Source organism: Meleagris gallopavo, chromosome 4 (assembly GCF_000146605.3).
Source record: "Meleagris gallopavo isolate NT-WF06-2002-E0010 breed Aviagen turkey brand Nicholas breeding stock chromosome 4, Turkey_5.1, whole genome shotgun sequence".
Lineage (NCBI taxonomy): Eukaryota > Metazoa > Chordata > Aves > Galliformes > Phasianidae > Meleagris > Meleagris gallopavo.
This window is the reverse complement of record NC_015014.2, coordinates 39,416,140-39,429,220: the sequence shown is the minus strand read 5'-3', so window position 1 is coordinate 39,429,220 and position 13,081 is coordinate 39,416,140. Positions and strand designations below refer to the sequence as shown.

The following is a 13,081-nucleotide window of genomic DNA, read 5'->3' as shown; positions in this document are numbered from 1 at the left end:
AAAAAAGGGTGGAAAAAGGGTGGAGGGTAGGAAGCTGTGAAACAGGCTGTGGCTGGGAAAATGCCCATAATACCTTTAGTTGAAAATATACTTCAAAAAAGATCAGAAGCTTTTCTAGGAAAACCACTTATCAATGAGATTGCCATAGTCACATCCGGGGAGCACAATTAGTAGCTTTGTTTGATGTGTTTGTAAACTATTAGAAGTCTTCATGGCAAGAGTGAAAATCAGGAATTCTGTCACTACGTTGAGCTAGTTTATAAACAGAGCATATGCTACTTTTAGATTTTTCTGAGCTGAGGAGGGTTAGCTTCTGACACAGAGAATCCCAATGCCCTCAGCGTGTGTTCAGCTTGTACTCAGTAGTAACCTCTTCAGAAAGGCAATCACTAATAGGGAGGGATCATTAAGGCCACAGTAGGGCGTCAGGCACCTTGGCAGCACATCCACATTACACCTGGAATTACTCCCACACACACACAGCAGGAGTCCACTCAGGATACAGGATCTGGGGCAGCATTTATTGTGTAAGCTGAATGCTATGATGTAGCAGCTGTGAAAAAGGTTACAATTATCACTGTTTGTCCAAAAATCACGTGACTGTGTTTGCTGGACTCAATACCAACTGAACCAAGGTGGGTTGAGCAAGAGAATCACTTTCCTTTCTCTGCATGGGTATTACATATGAAACTTGTTCTAGGAGTACCCCAAATGTATATGTAGAATTTGTTTTCAGTAATGCTAAGAAAGGCCTTTTGAAAATATGGGTAATAGCTAATAAGGATATATTTAAAATAGGCAGAACAGATTTTATCTTATGAAAGAAATTTTACCTGGTTATGGCTGGTAAACCCTGTTTTTTCTATTTCACAGGAGTCCAGAGCTTTTATTTTAGTCACTTGATTGTGCTGCACTTGGTAAGTAACATTACATTTCCCAGATATGTCCACCTTGGGGGGAAAAAAAAAAAAGAAAAAAAAAGGAAAAAAAGAGATTAGGACAATTTCCTGAATTTATTTTTTGGACTCTAGAACTCCTTCCAAAAATGAACAATTTTCTACACTGTTGGCATCTCATACATGAGATGCTGTGCTGTTTGGGTCTGAGTATATGAATGTAAATAAAGACTGCTTTTTTATTTTTCTTTGTATCATTGTTTCTAACAATCTATCTTGAATAGACAGGTGTGCTTTCCATTAGATGGCTACGAAGAAAAGTGTTAGTTTAAGCAAATAAGTTAGGAAAAAACTGGCAGCTGACATTGTACTCATGAATTTGAGTTAAATTTCAACTTTGTCCACATTGATAAATGCAAAATTTGTCTATGTAGTGTAGATTGAATGGCTGTGGCTAAACCACTGCAAACTTTGTACGGATACTTGGTTCAATTTAAAATCAACTTATCCATTGAATTGAGCTTAGGAATCAATTGACTGTTTAAGTTGTTTTCTGTCCACATTCTACTAAATTGAGAAAAATACTTAAAATCAAAAGGATTTAATCAATTCTTTAAGCTACTTGCAGCAACGTAGCTTGCATCACCAGATTGTCTTTTCATCTCCAACCTCAAATACAGTCGAAGGACTGGTTTCTGCCACACTTCATTCCTCCTGAAGCCAGTTGGAGCCTCAGCACTGCTTTTTAGATCAGAGTGGGCTCTGTCTGTTTCCCTAATGATTATCTTGCCAGATATAGCACCATACCTCACGAACACTACCAGAGTGCATCTGTAGCTGGAAAAGGCTAGCCAGACCTCTCTTAAGATTTTGAGTAAAACCAGGTTCATTTTCATACGAGTAGAAGTTTTGGACCTGTAGGAATAAAAAACAAGTATGTAACAAATGCAGTTAAATGAGAAATAAAAAGTACCAACCCTTTCCATTTAAAGAAACATCTTCACTTCTTCCAATTGGGAAGCTGAATTTGGACCTGTTGTTGTAGTTAAGCAGAGGTTACAGAACCTGATGATAAGAGTACAAAGATTTTTTAAGCCTTCAGCTCTACCTACATACAGTTTCAGTGCTGTGAACATCTTTCCGGCCATTTAGGTGAAAAATTGGAATTAAGGTGGAAAATGCTATATAGTTTTAAAAGTTACTCATTTTTCTTCATAAAGCTCAGATAATCCTTCCTCGCCTGCATACAATATCTGCTGCACTTTAATCACAGGCTGCAGAAAAACAGAATGAATCATAGATAAATCACAGAATCACTTAAATGACGTGTCAAACACATCACAACCTTTGAACTTCAGGGATCAACTGTTGTGCTTGAGCCTCCCCTTTGGCAACAAAAGACTTTGCACCTCCACTTTGCATTCAAGGTGCTTTAAAAGTGCACTTTTTCAGGAACTGTAAGTCATGTCAGCATGTTATCTCAGGGCAACCCTGGAAAGTGAAATCACTTTGCCAGGGATGAAACTACCACAGCACAGAAAAATCATTAAAGGACTGTACAGTCCCTATTATTGAGAAAAAATCCGAAGTTTTTAATACTATATCTCAGTTTTAGCAAATAACTGCTTCTACCCACGTATTTGCAATGCTCTGAGAGCACATGTATTGTAACTGTGCTGTTTGGACACCTCGGCCCTCCTGCAGGGATGTGTGCAGTTGGGAGCCAGTGCTTTCCTGTTTATTTTTCTGCTGTGTAAAACTGATGACAAGGCTGAGTCTGAAAGTTTCTGAGTAGACTTGATAGCAGCTGCAATGCAGTAGGCTGAGCTAGTGGCCAGAATATGTACTCAGTGCCTATTTACAGCAAGAGCTAAAGATCCTGTTGGAATAGAGTGTCACAGCCCTAACTGTGCTCCACAGAAGCAAAAGGAAGCATCAAGCCTTCCTGCTTTCTCACTGCCCCTCTATCAACGTCCCACTGACTTAAGCTGCAGAAGGGAGAGCAGGACTGTTGGCTTAACGCTCCAAACCACAAGCAACAGGAGGGTGGAGGAGCATAGAGAGCTGCCAAGAGGAGCTGTTTCTCAAACCTTGATTCTCACTGCCCAGAGTGAAAAGAGACAAGGGAATAGTTCCACAGGAAAAAAAAGTGGGGATGGTTTTCCATGATTCTCCTGGACAAAGCTGGAATGCTGAGAATTGCAATTTAAATTGGGCACTCCTGCAAGGAGAGTCTGCTTCAGTGCTCTTCCAGGGCAGGCTGTAAAATTCAGGTATCAGCCGAAGCGCACTTGCACACACTCTTTTCCTTTTGAATTTTTTGGGAGTGGGTTTCCTAGCAGAGAGACAACGAGTGGTTGTAGTTCTTTCAGAATTGAGCTCACTAAGTTGGGAACATTGAAATTGCAGGTGACAGTGAAGTCAGTAAGCAAGCCAGAGAGGTGGGTAAAGCAGTCGGGCTAAGATATCTGTTAAGGGTTTAAAGAAATTAACACCACTCTTCATAGACTTGGTACTACCTCCCTCTTTACACATTGTATTACCATTTCTGTCTTCAGGACTTGGATAAAATCCTGGCCTCAATGCAGTCAGTAACAAAAAATCTGCACAGCAACTGCACATATATCTGTGTATTACCCATATATCTGTGGCCAAAATACCATTTACTTAGATACATACAGTGTTCTCAATGCACAAGAGGCTTAGGCTTTAAGGGCCTCTTGTGCAGGTGAATTATAGTATGTTTCAAATGACTCTACTTTGTACAGAAAGATAGGACACAGTGGCATGTCAAGAACACTGGGAGGATAGTGAGTCATTACATTCTCCAAGTCTGTAACAAAAGATTTGCTCCAGGTCTCCTCAGCGTTTGCATATGAACTTTGAAAGACAAGGTCTTACTTTTCCACGGGCTAACTCAAGCACCATGGGCCTCTGTAGAGCTTCCAGATGTTCTTTCCCGATGATTTTCTCTGTGCTTTTTCCTTTGAAGATGTTTTTATCAGATGGACGTTCATTCACATTTTCTACTTGGACATTTCTTATCTAGCAAAGTAAAAGCAGAGAAAATTCATGTAGAGTACAGACTAGTATTGGCCTACGGTAGGCTGAATAAAGTAAATTGCTTCAAACCTAAACACCAAAACCAGTCTATATTTAGTGAATATAATGATTTGTAGCTAGATCTGAAAATCTCAGTGTATTGCCCCTCACATAGGTGCTTGTACAAAAGCTGTCTGAAGTTACAGAAGCTGTTTGAAGCAATTTCAGAACACAGGAGAAGTTTGTGAAGTTTGTGAAGTTCTGGCTTAGGAAACTAGATACATTCTTGTGAAGTCTTACTCTACAAGAAACAGCTAAACGGAGAAGCTGCTTTTAGTTGATGAGAACATGGGAGAATAAAAGATTTAGCTCATCGTCTGAAAACAAGTTCTTCAAGATTAGATTAACAATTAGATAAAGGCAGGAAAGGTTAGGCATGTTCTAAGTTATGTAATGGCATTAATTACCATAACTTTGATCAACTGGTCATCATCATTTTCAGGATTTCTCCATAAGATGTTGACATCTACACCAGCAGAAAACCGGTAGCCTGCGCTTTTCTGCAGGGATGCTTTAGCCCGATCAACATAGACTTCAGCAGTGTAAGCAAATTTATATAATCTATCATTACTTAAGCTTGGTCCAGTAGTGTGCCCTGTTTGAAAAGGAAAACAAAATTGTTTTAGAAATGACTAGTACATAATGACATCTGAATTCTGTTTAATAAACATCCTTAGAAAAATTTAAAATGCAATTATCAACAAAAGACTATGGGGGATTTTGATCCCCTTGTTTAGAAATCATTCCACCAGAACAGCTGTTCTTTCTTAAATTGACACTAATTTTATGTATACAAGATAAGAATATTCACAAAATCCTTTAGTTTAGCTCTACACTTACATAGGTAAAAGAGAATCAGACTCTTTACTTTGGCTATGTTATCATAAGAAATGAATGCAAGATTACTTGTAAATCAAAATGTCTTAATTTCTCATGCAATTTGTGTGCTTACAATTTGAAATGTACTGAAATCGTTTGTTGGAGTCAATATAAATTGTTCTCTGCACCTCTAGCACATTTAATGGGAATCTTTCTGTTGGCAGGTTTGCCCAGGGATGATATAAATGTAATGAAGACAAGGGAAAAATATATTATTTATATACAGTAGTTAATACCTTTTTCTTTAAAATAAATTATTATGCCTGTAGCTGTGATTCTGTTGTTAACTGATGTATTTTAAGGGATATAAAAAGCCAAAATCCAGCATAAATGCAAGTTGTATACCTAATGTACACCTGCATTAGCAACAAATTGGAGAAGCTGTTCCCCAGGGATTCAGTTTCAGTGCTGTTAGTGTAAATGAAGTCTGCATCAAGCAAATGTCTTATTTTTATTTTCTTTTGTAAAATTACTTATATATGTCCTGTGTCCACATCCTTTCTTATCTTATTTTCTCTTCTCTCATGCACAGCTCTGTGAGGAACGTGTAGCACTACAACATTAGCCTTAAGGCATAGGCATTGAGACTGCGTCCCAAGAATGTGGCTAAGGAAAATCAATTTCTTCTTCAACACCCTTCAAAGACTGTGCTAAACAGGGTATATGAGATACTCCTTTTCACTGTCTTCAGGGGCTTCTGCCTCTGCTGTGGATGGCTACAAAGGTCTCTTCCACACAAGACAAACTGATGAACTCAGTTGTAGAGGGAAGGGAATGGAGGAGAAGCTGGCTGTACACAAAGTGCTGTTACATCCGCAAAGCAAATACACATACAGTGACCCTAGGTGTTATCTGTAAATGTCACAGAACTAGCCTCTTGCACCCAAATGCTGCACCGCTGAAACCAGCAAGAATTTCTTTATGGTGTTCAGTAGGTACCAAGAAGAAACAAAAGCTTAACAACAAAATTAATCAAAGAAAAGCCAAGTATTATCCTCAGGGAGCTGCATCTCAGTCTTATGACAAGTACAGGAAAAAAAAAGAAGAAGAAGAAAAATCCACCACAGCACCTTGGACAAATTGTCAAGTGTGCTGTAACATAATCAGAGTGTTCAAAGTCCCTTGTAGAGAATAAGCAGGCTATCTTGATTTGTGTCATGGTTCTCAGTGTTTTATCTGACTCTGCTAAGTAAGTTTCAAATCACTGTGTCAGTAAAAAGGAAAACCAAAGTATTTTCTTATTCCACTGTCAGATTTTAAGTCCCTGGCAGGTAGACAGTGTAGATCCAACATTCTGCAATGTTCAGAGTCCAAAAAGCATTTTTTCTATGGTTTTGCTCACTTCTTTGCCCCGTTCCCACTGACCTAAAAGCAGTATGTCAAGGTTAGCTTTGACCTAAACTGCCTGAAGATTTATGACAGCCAGAGATGTGGCACAGTAAGTTTGGCAATCCGAAGGGAAACAGCCTGTTTGCATGTTTAACCTCAAAGCTACGGCTACTGATTTTGGGAGGCTAAAGCATTAAGGTTGGCATGAATCTCTGTTGCATTTTTGGGGGGTCTGCTTAAAGAGAAAAAGATGTATAGATACCTTCCTTCAGAATGCTGTGCTATTTCCTAGCCTTCTCCCTTCACCCTTTGCCCACTCCTATCACCTCCGAAACCACGTTGCCTTTGGGAACAGGGGATGGCAGCTCAGGAACAGCCCTGCTTCCTTGCAGCAGCTCTGAGCAGGCTGCTTCCTGCTTTGAAATGTCCTTTGCAGGCAGCAGAAATTGCAACGCTGGTGATTTATTATTGACTGAGGTTGAAAAGCACAACCTGCTAGGTGCTTTCTAAAGGCAGAAGACGACACAGTCTTATCTAAGCTTAAAGGGTGGGGGAAAAGCATGTCCAAGAAATTGATCCAGGTGCTGAGAGACATAAGTCTAATTAGTTATGGTGGGTGTTTATGCTTTTCTCCCTCTCATTTTTCAATTAAAGGTAAGTTTCACATATCCTTTTGCTTCTCCCAAAGTTCACCCCATTGATCCTTTTTTCTTTTTGACTTAGTTCTTCTTTCTTCCTCTCTTTCAGCAGTTGCTTGTCCCTATTTATAAATATGCTGTTCCCTCCTGAAGGAAAGAGCTGAGCAAAGGATACAGGCAGGCAGGCAGTTTCTTGCAAGTGTCACAGAAAAAGTGACAGAAAGCTGTAGTGATATTCCTTCTTAAATAGTACCAGTGTTTTTCTGGGAGCCAGAACAATACTAGGTTCTGAAAGCTTTCACCACTCCATATGTTGACAGTGCTTGGGGACCCTGGGCAGAAGGTGCATGGTCAGTTGCAAGACCAGCTTCACTGATGAAAAAGCATGAGCTGGTGGTGGACCGTGGCAAGGGAAGAAGCAAAGATGAGGCAGTATTGAAGGCAACCCCAAGGAGTCAGCAGTTATCCTGGTGGAAATGTGGAAGCCAGAAGAGACAACTGAATAGAGTGGTCATTTTGAGAGGCAAAGAGTAAGATTGTGCCCAAGGAACAGAGATGCATTGTCACTGCCCAGAACCGGTATTTAAAAATAGCATAACTAAATACTCATGCTATCTTTCATGAGAAGAACACTGGTACTATTTAAGAAGGTATATCGCTACAGCTTTCTGATGTAAATCTTAAAAAAAACAAACATCCATACTGCCTTCATAGGCTTTTCCCCTTTCTATTAAAGCAGGACTGTGATCCTAGCAGCCCTTACAGCCATTTGCATTTCTGCTGATGGCAAACATCTCACTGCTGGAGGAGGGAGGAGGAGCGGACATAAAGGCTGTATTCTGCCACACTGTCTTGGGGGTCAGAAGTGCATGCTTTCAAGGTGGAGTGCATAACACATAGTTTGACTAGTAACGTTAAGTGTCTGTCATTAAGGGTAACATGCCAATTCTATAATTAAATCATGATACTGTATAATACAGAAGGTTACACTGCATAAGTAGAGACAGCTGTCAAGTCCTGTGCCGTTTATTAATACATACGGCATGCACAGCATGTGTGTCTCTAACTACTAGCTGGCTCTTCCTTCATAAATTATATTTGCCACTGTTTCTGATATTGGATAGCTTCAAAAAGCAAATGCCATCCATTTACTTGAAAACTGGAACTGGAACTGCAGTAGGAAAGTTTCATGTGTGCTGATCTAGCTGATTTAAAAGAATATTCCTTTAGCATTTCTAAAAGGTCGATGCACAGAAAGGAAAAACACTCTATCCTAATCTGAGCACTGTCACAGAGGTACTAAGTGGCCTTCGGGCCAGTAGTTCAGCTCTCAGTTTCTCTGCACAAGAGATAGATGAGAACTTGCAGAACTGAATGGAGGGCAAACTAGTGAACAAATGCTTGCTCATTGGACTGGGGATGCAAAGTGACAAACAGAACTTCATATTGATAATGTTGATTAGTTGATGTTACAAGAAGCTGGGAAGAGCAGGCACCAGAAGTGTGGTACATCAATACCAAGCCATTAATGTCACTTGACAGTTTAGTGAGAATTTTCTACTGCAAGAGGAACCACCTGCGAACTTCTTTGTTTTATAATTCCTGTCATAAAGGGGTATGGAGGCAGGCAGGAAGGTTGCTGCTCTATGCTTTCCCAGACACGGTGCCTGATAGGAGTACTTCTCCCACCTTTTTAACAGTTTAACTTGCAGCTAAGTGCTCCTCTCCTTCTCTCCTCTCCCTGTGGAGGACATTCTCATTCAATTGAAAGAACAGACGTTGGCTAATGCTGTAAGATTGCTGCTCCTGTAAGATTAATGTCAGATTGTCCACAAACAGCCACCACCGAAAGGCCCTTTTCCTCCTTCAATACACTGGTGCTACTAGAGCAGGCAGTCTCCAGATTTCATGTCCTTGACCTTTATGCAGGACACCTGAGTAAAGCCCTGCTCCACGGGCCCATGCAAACACCCAGGTTTCCGTGACTTATTGCAGACCAAGCTCCCAATGAAATTAACGGGATGCTTGCTACTGACTTCAGTGGTAGCTGAGTCAACTGCTTAGAAGATGAAACCTGGACAGCTCAGAGCAGTTCCTGGCTCTGGTCCACTGGAGCACTTCTGTGTGTCTAACTTAATAGTCCCCCTCCGGCTGGTGCTCCACAGTGCGTCTTGACTAAGCAAGGTCAAGATCTGCAGTTTCCTGGCTTGCACCACTGCCCGTGTGCACCTGAAGACATCACCTTTTCCCTCCCTTGTGCTGAAATGAATGTTACCAGCACCTAAACCTTTGTAATTAACAAAGGTGTTTGGCAGTACTCAAGTACAGCCGAATAAAGATGTTCACGCATCTGTAGAAAGACAGTTACGCCTTGGCTGACCTACCTTTAACAGAGGCTGAATATGTGGAAATGATGCAAAGGAACAGCACGGTAAGAACAATCATGCTGGACTGCCCCAAGCTCCTGACTGCAGCATGAAGTGCAAAAGCCTCCAAGAAGGAAGAGAGCCTCCAAGAAGCAAACTGCTGACAATGGAGCAGTGCTTGCAGAGAGAGCTGCCGCACCAGCCACTGTGTTTATCTAGATGTAGTAAAGGTCAGATTCCAAATTCCACACTCAGGTACTAAGTTCATGGAAGGACTTCCAGTTAATTATTAAGAACTAGGGTAAGTAGGGTTTTTTACCCATTTTATTGATTACCTCAGCTTTCATTTTTGAATACCGATGCAGCCACATTGCTGAGCAGTGGAGGCAGCTTCCAGACCTGGCAGAACCAAGAGCTCCCTCCACTCCTCTGCTTTACAAAGGTGTGCTGCTGCCAGGAGCTGAATTCTCACTACTGTTCTCCAACTTCATGTATCAACTGTATGGGCAATCCCAGAAGCAGATGCTTCGTAAGGGTCCGGGAACAGAAGTAAAAGGGATTTATCAGTGCCATTAAAAAAAAAAAAAAAATGATGCTCTGTTAAGGAGACTGATGTGCAATATCAGTTCCTTGGCTTTTGTATTGTACAAAAGAAACTCTCTCTTTTTTAGCAGCCCCTATATTACTTCATTGCAGCAGAAGATTAGAGACTGAAAAGATGAAACAGCCAGCCACTCTGTCTTTATCCTGAACAGGGCAAACCAGGCCCTTCTTTTTTCACCCATATTTTCCCCTTTCCTCTTGTTCGGTTTATCTCTCAATAAGCTCTCACCTGACTAAAGCACATGTTTCCCCACTTCCTCTGAGAGCAAACCCCAGCCCATCCCACAGTCAGCCCTGCTGCTAGAGGGCTCATTAAGGAAACCCTTGTCCCTGGGATAACTGCGTGGCAGCATGTTAACCCCACGTGTTCCTCAGAACACTTTGCACACCAAAATCTGTGCCAGGACACTATCTCTCCAAGCCAGTGAAGCCTGCTTCTTTCTGCATTGGGAGGGATCTGCCCCTACATGTTTAAGTAGGGGTAAGGCAGGGATAAGAAGGATAGATACACACCAGCCATCACCATGCTTGCTTTCTCTATTTCAGAGGTTATTTTAGCAAGAGATTTTTATTTTCTTCTCCAGCAAGCTAGGTCCTGTAAATAGCTCCCTGCCACAAAATGAATTCTCCACTATGGGTGACAGTGCTACTTGCATTGTCATTACATTACAGCCTTAGGACTTTTGGCTGGCTGCTAGCTACAAATATCCCAACTAAAGCAGTGCTGCCCCAGGCTGTATTTAACTGCTAGCAATACCAATCAGGTCTTCTGTATGCGTGAAGGACTGTTAGGTGAGAACAGCCTTGGATAGCGTAAATGCCTCCTTCATTGCCTTGTGCTGACAGAGAAGCCTGGTACAGTGGCTGCAAATGTCATGCAATGGTGAGAAGCAGCAGAGCCACAACTGGTCCTCTCCTTCATATCTCCAAACCTGGTAGAAGCCCCCTGGAAGTTCTCTGCACTGTTTGTGTGTGTGCATAGAGGAAAGGAGGCAGGGAGGGATTAATAGAAGAAAGCCTTGCTCCTGCTGCTCCCCGGTTTTTAGGTACTTTGCTTCCACAACTCAGGCTGCAAGACGCTTCTGAACTGAAGGGACTGGAGGCACAGCCTCATGTATACACAAGTGAAGATGTCTAAACAGAGGCCAGAGCACACACAGGCCAGATGGGGGTCTCCAGGAGATATTTCCAGTCTCTATGGATGCCCCAAGAGACAGATCTTCCCTGTTAATTTGAGTATATCCCTGAATCCATAAGCCAAGTCCTTCTCCCAGTTCGCAGAAGGAAATGTTATCAGGTGGACATACTGCTTTCATATTGCTGTTTCCTTGTGTCCTGTTCTAAGCTCTATTTTCTGTGCACTGTTTTGCTGCATGTAAGAGTTAGGTAACCTGTGTGTGTATGCATTTCAGCACTCCAGCTGATCCTTTTGCTGCATTCGGTAAACAAGAAACTCCCCAAGCTCTCTGTTAATTTTTAGAAAAAAAATTAAAAATGACACAATCATTGTGCAAAACAGCTCTAGCTAGAAAAAGAACAGAACTATAGGTTCTGCTTTGGAAAAGAATCTTTACACTTCACTCACTGGGAGGAGGTGATGTTGGTTGGAAATCTCGAGGAAAGTAATCCTCCTCTTACACTCCTGGGACATAGGAAATGTATGTTAAAAGAACAAAGGCCTCTCTTAGTACCAGAATATTAGAGGCCAGATCATTTACATTGGGGTAGTTGTTTGTACACCAGCCAACTGTATGCCCATTACAGAACTAAGCATCTAACCATCACGTATGTGCAGAGAAACAGTGTTATGTACTTCCACGTGCATGTATATTTATATCTACAAAATTACATACGTACATTTAAAGCACAGTTGGTGTAGTCTTAGAATACCTGAAAAAGGGGAGGCCTGAGCCTCTCCTCAGTTATGCTGGGGCTAAATCAGGAGTGATTTCTTTAACATCAAATGACACCCATGAAAAGGTCTTGCACCCACCAAAGTCCACTACAGGCAGACGTTGTGGGATCAGCCCTTTAACGGACACCTCACGCCATGCTGGCATATGTATTAGGGTCAAAGTATTACTGTTGCTGTACATTATCCAGAGTCCAAACAATAAAGCTCATATCTTTATATGACCTTATAAAACTAATGAGATTTCCTCACATTTTTCAGGGGTCAATAAAACATTTTTGTCTTCCCTTCACAAACGATGATGTGACGCTCATGGTTTTCACCTCAAACCATGTGCACCAAAGCATCCGAGCCCATCTTTGTCATCCAGCTAGTGCTAGGGTTTCAGTGAGCAGTGCTCCCAAGACATCCTTCTTTCTGTTCTGGGGCAGGGAGAAAAACAGCCAAACCTAGTGTGTAAATCTAGATACTAATAGTAACATAATTGAGGTTTTAAATAGATGCGAGCAGAAGCAAATGCAAATCTGGTTATTTATAAAGTAATGCAGGAAATAATCACAAATGAAATCAAATATTACATCAAATATCCAGCATGAACAGCAGCTAAAGGTCAGCATCTTACAGTAGTGACCCCCTACAGTTCTGTGACTTTAATTTAGCCGTAGCAAACCTGAAACCAGCAGCAGGACTGGAAGAGTGTGTATATCTGGAACGAGTGAAACTTGAGACAAACACCGATGCACACGGAGAAGAGATGATGGCAGCACGCACTCTCCTGTTTGCTGCACGCACCTCATTAGCCAGAGGCAAACTGCTACCGGCACACAGACTTAGGCTGCCCAAATTGTGTTTTTCTCGTAATCCAAGGCTCCAGCATTAACTCCTGTGCCCGGACAGCGTCGTTCACAAAGTGATCAGGAGGGGAAGGAACGCTGTCCACGCGTTTTGGCACTAAGGGCGCAAGAGCCAGCTGGTGGGGGCTTTTATATACGTAGATATGGAGCTGGAAGGCGCATCTGCCCTGAGGAATGGCAGCGCTTAGAAGGACTCTGCTGCCCTCTGTGTGAACTCGCTAGTGCCATCAGAGCCATCCGATCAAGTTTTTCCGACTATATTTTGCTCCCTTCAATCCGCGGAGCCCACGCAGCTCCCCGGACGGGAAGCAGCGCTTTTCCGACGGATCCTCCAAGGGCATCATAGGTCAAGGGCGGACGGCTTTAAACTCAAGGAGTAAAGATTTAGACTGGATGCCAGGGGGAAGTTATTTACTGAAAGTATGGTGAGGTGCCCAGGCTGCCCATGGAGGCGGCGGATGCTCCGTTCCTGGGGGGCTTCAGGGCCGGACTGGGGAGGCTC

General features: G+C 42.1%; 1 protein-coding gene across 1 annotated transcript in view; it reads right to left on the bottom strand.

The window, feature by feature from the left end:
* Nucleotides 1-9,425, bottom strand: part of MTTP (microsomal triglyceride transfer protein) — a 27,865-nt gene extending 18,440 nt beyond the window's left edge. The window contains exons 1-5 of the mRNA XM_003205751.4: nucleotides 9,229-9,425; nucleotides 4,406-4,593; nucleotides 3,798-3,941; nucleotides 1,704-1,811; nucleotides 834-950 (exon numbers count right to left, since the gene is read on the bottom strand). Of these exons, the coding sequence (XP_003205799.1) occupies nucleotides 834-950; nucleotides 1,704-1,811; nucleotides 3,798-3,941; nucleotides 4,406-4,593; nucleotides 9,229-9,289 (618 nt within the window). The 5' untranslated portion in view covers nucleotides 9,290-9,425. The remainder of the gene's footprint in view (nucleotides 1-833; nucleotides 951-1,703; nucleotides 1,812-3,797; nucleotides 3,942-4,405; nucleotides 4,594-9,228) is intronic.
* Nucleotides 9,426-13,081: the final 3,656 nt, after the last annotated feature.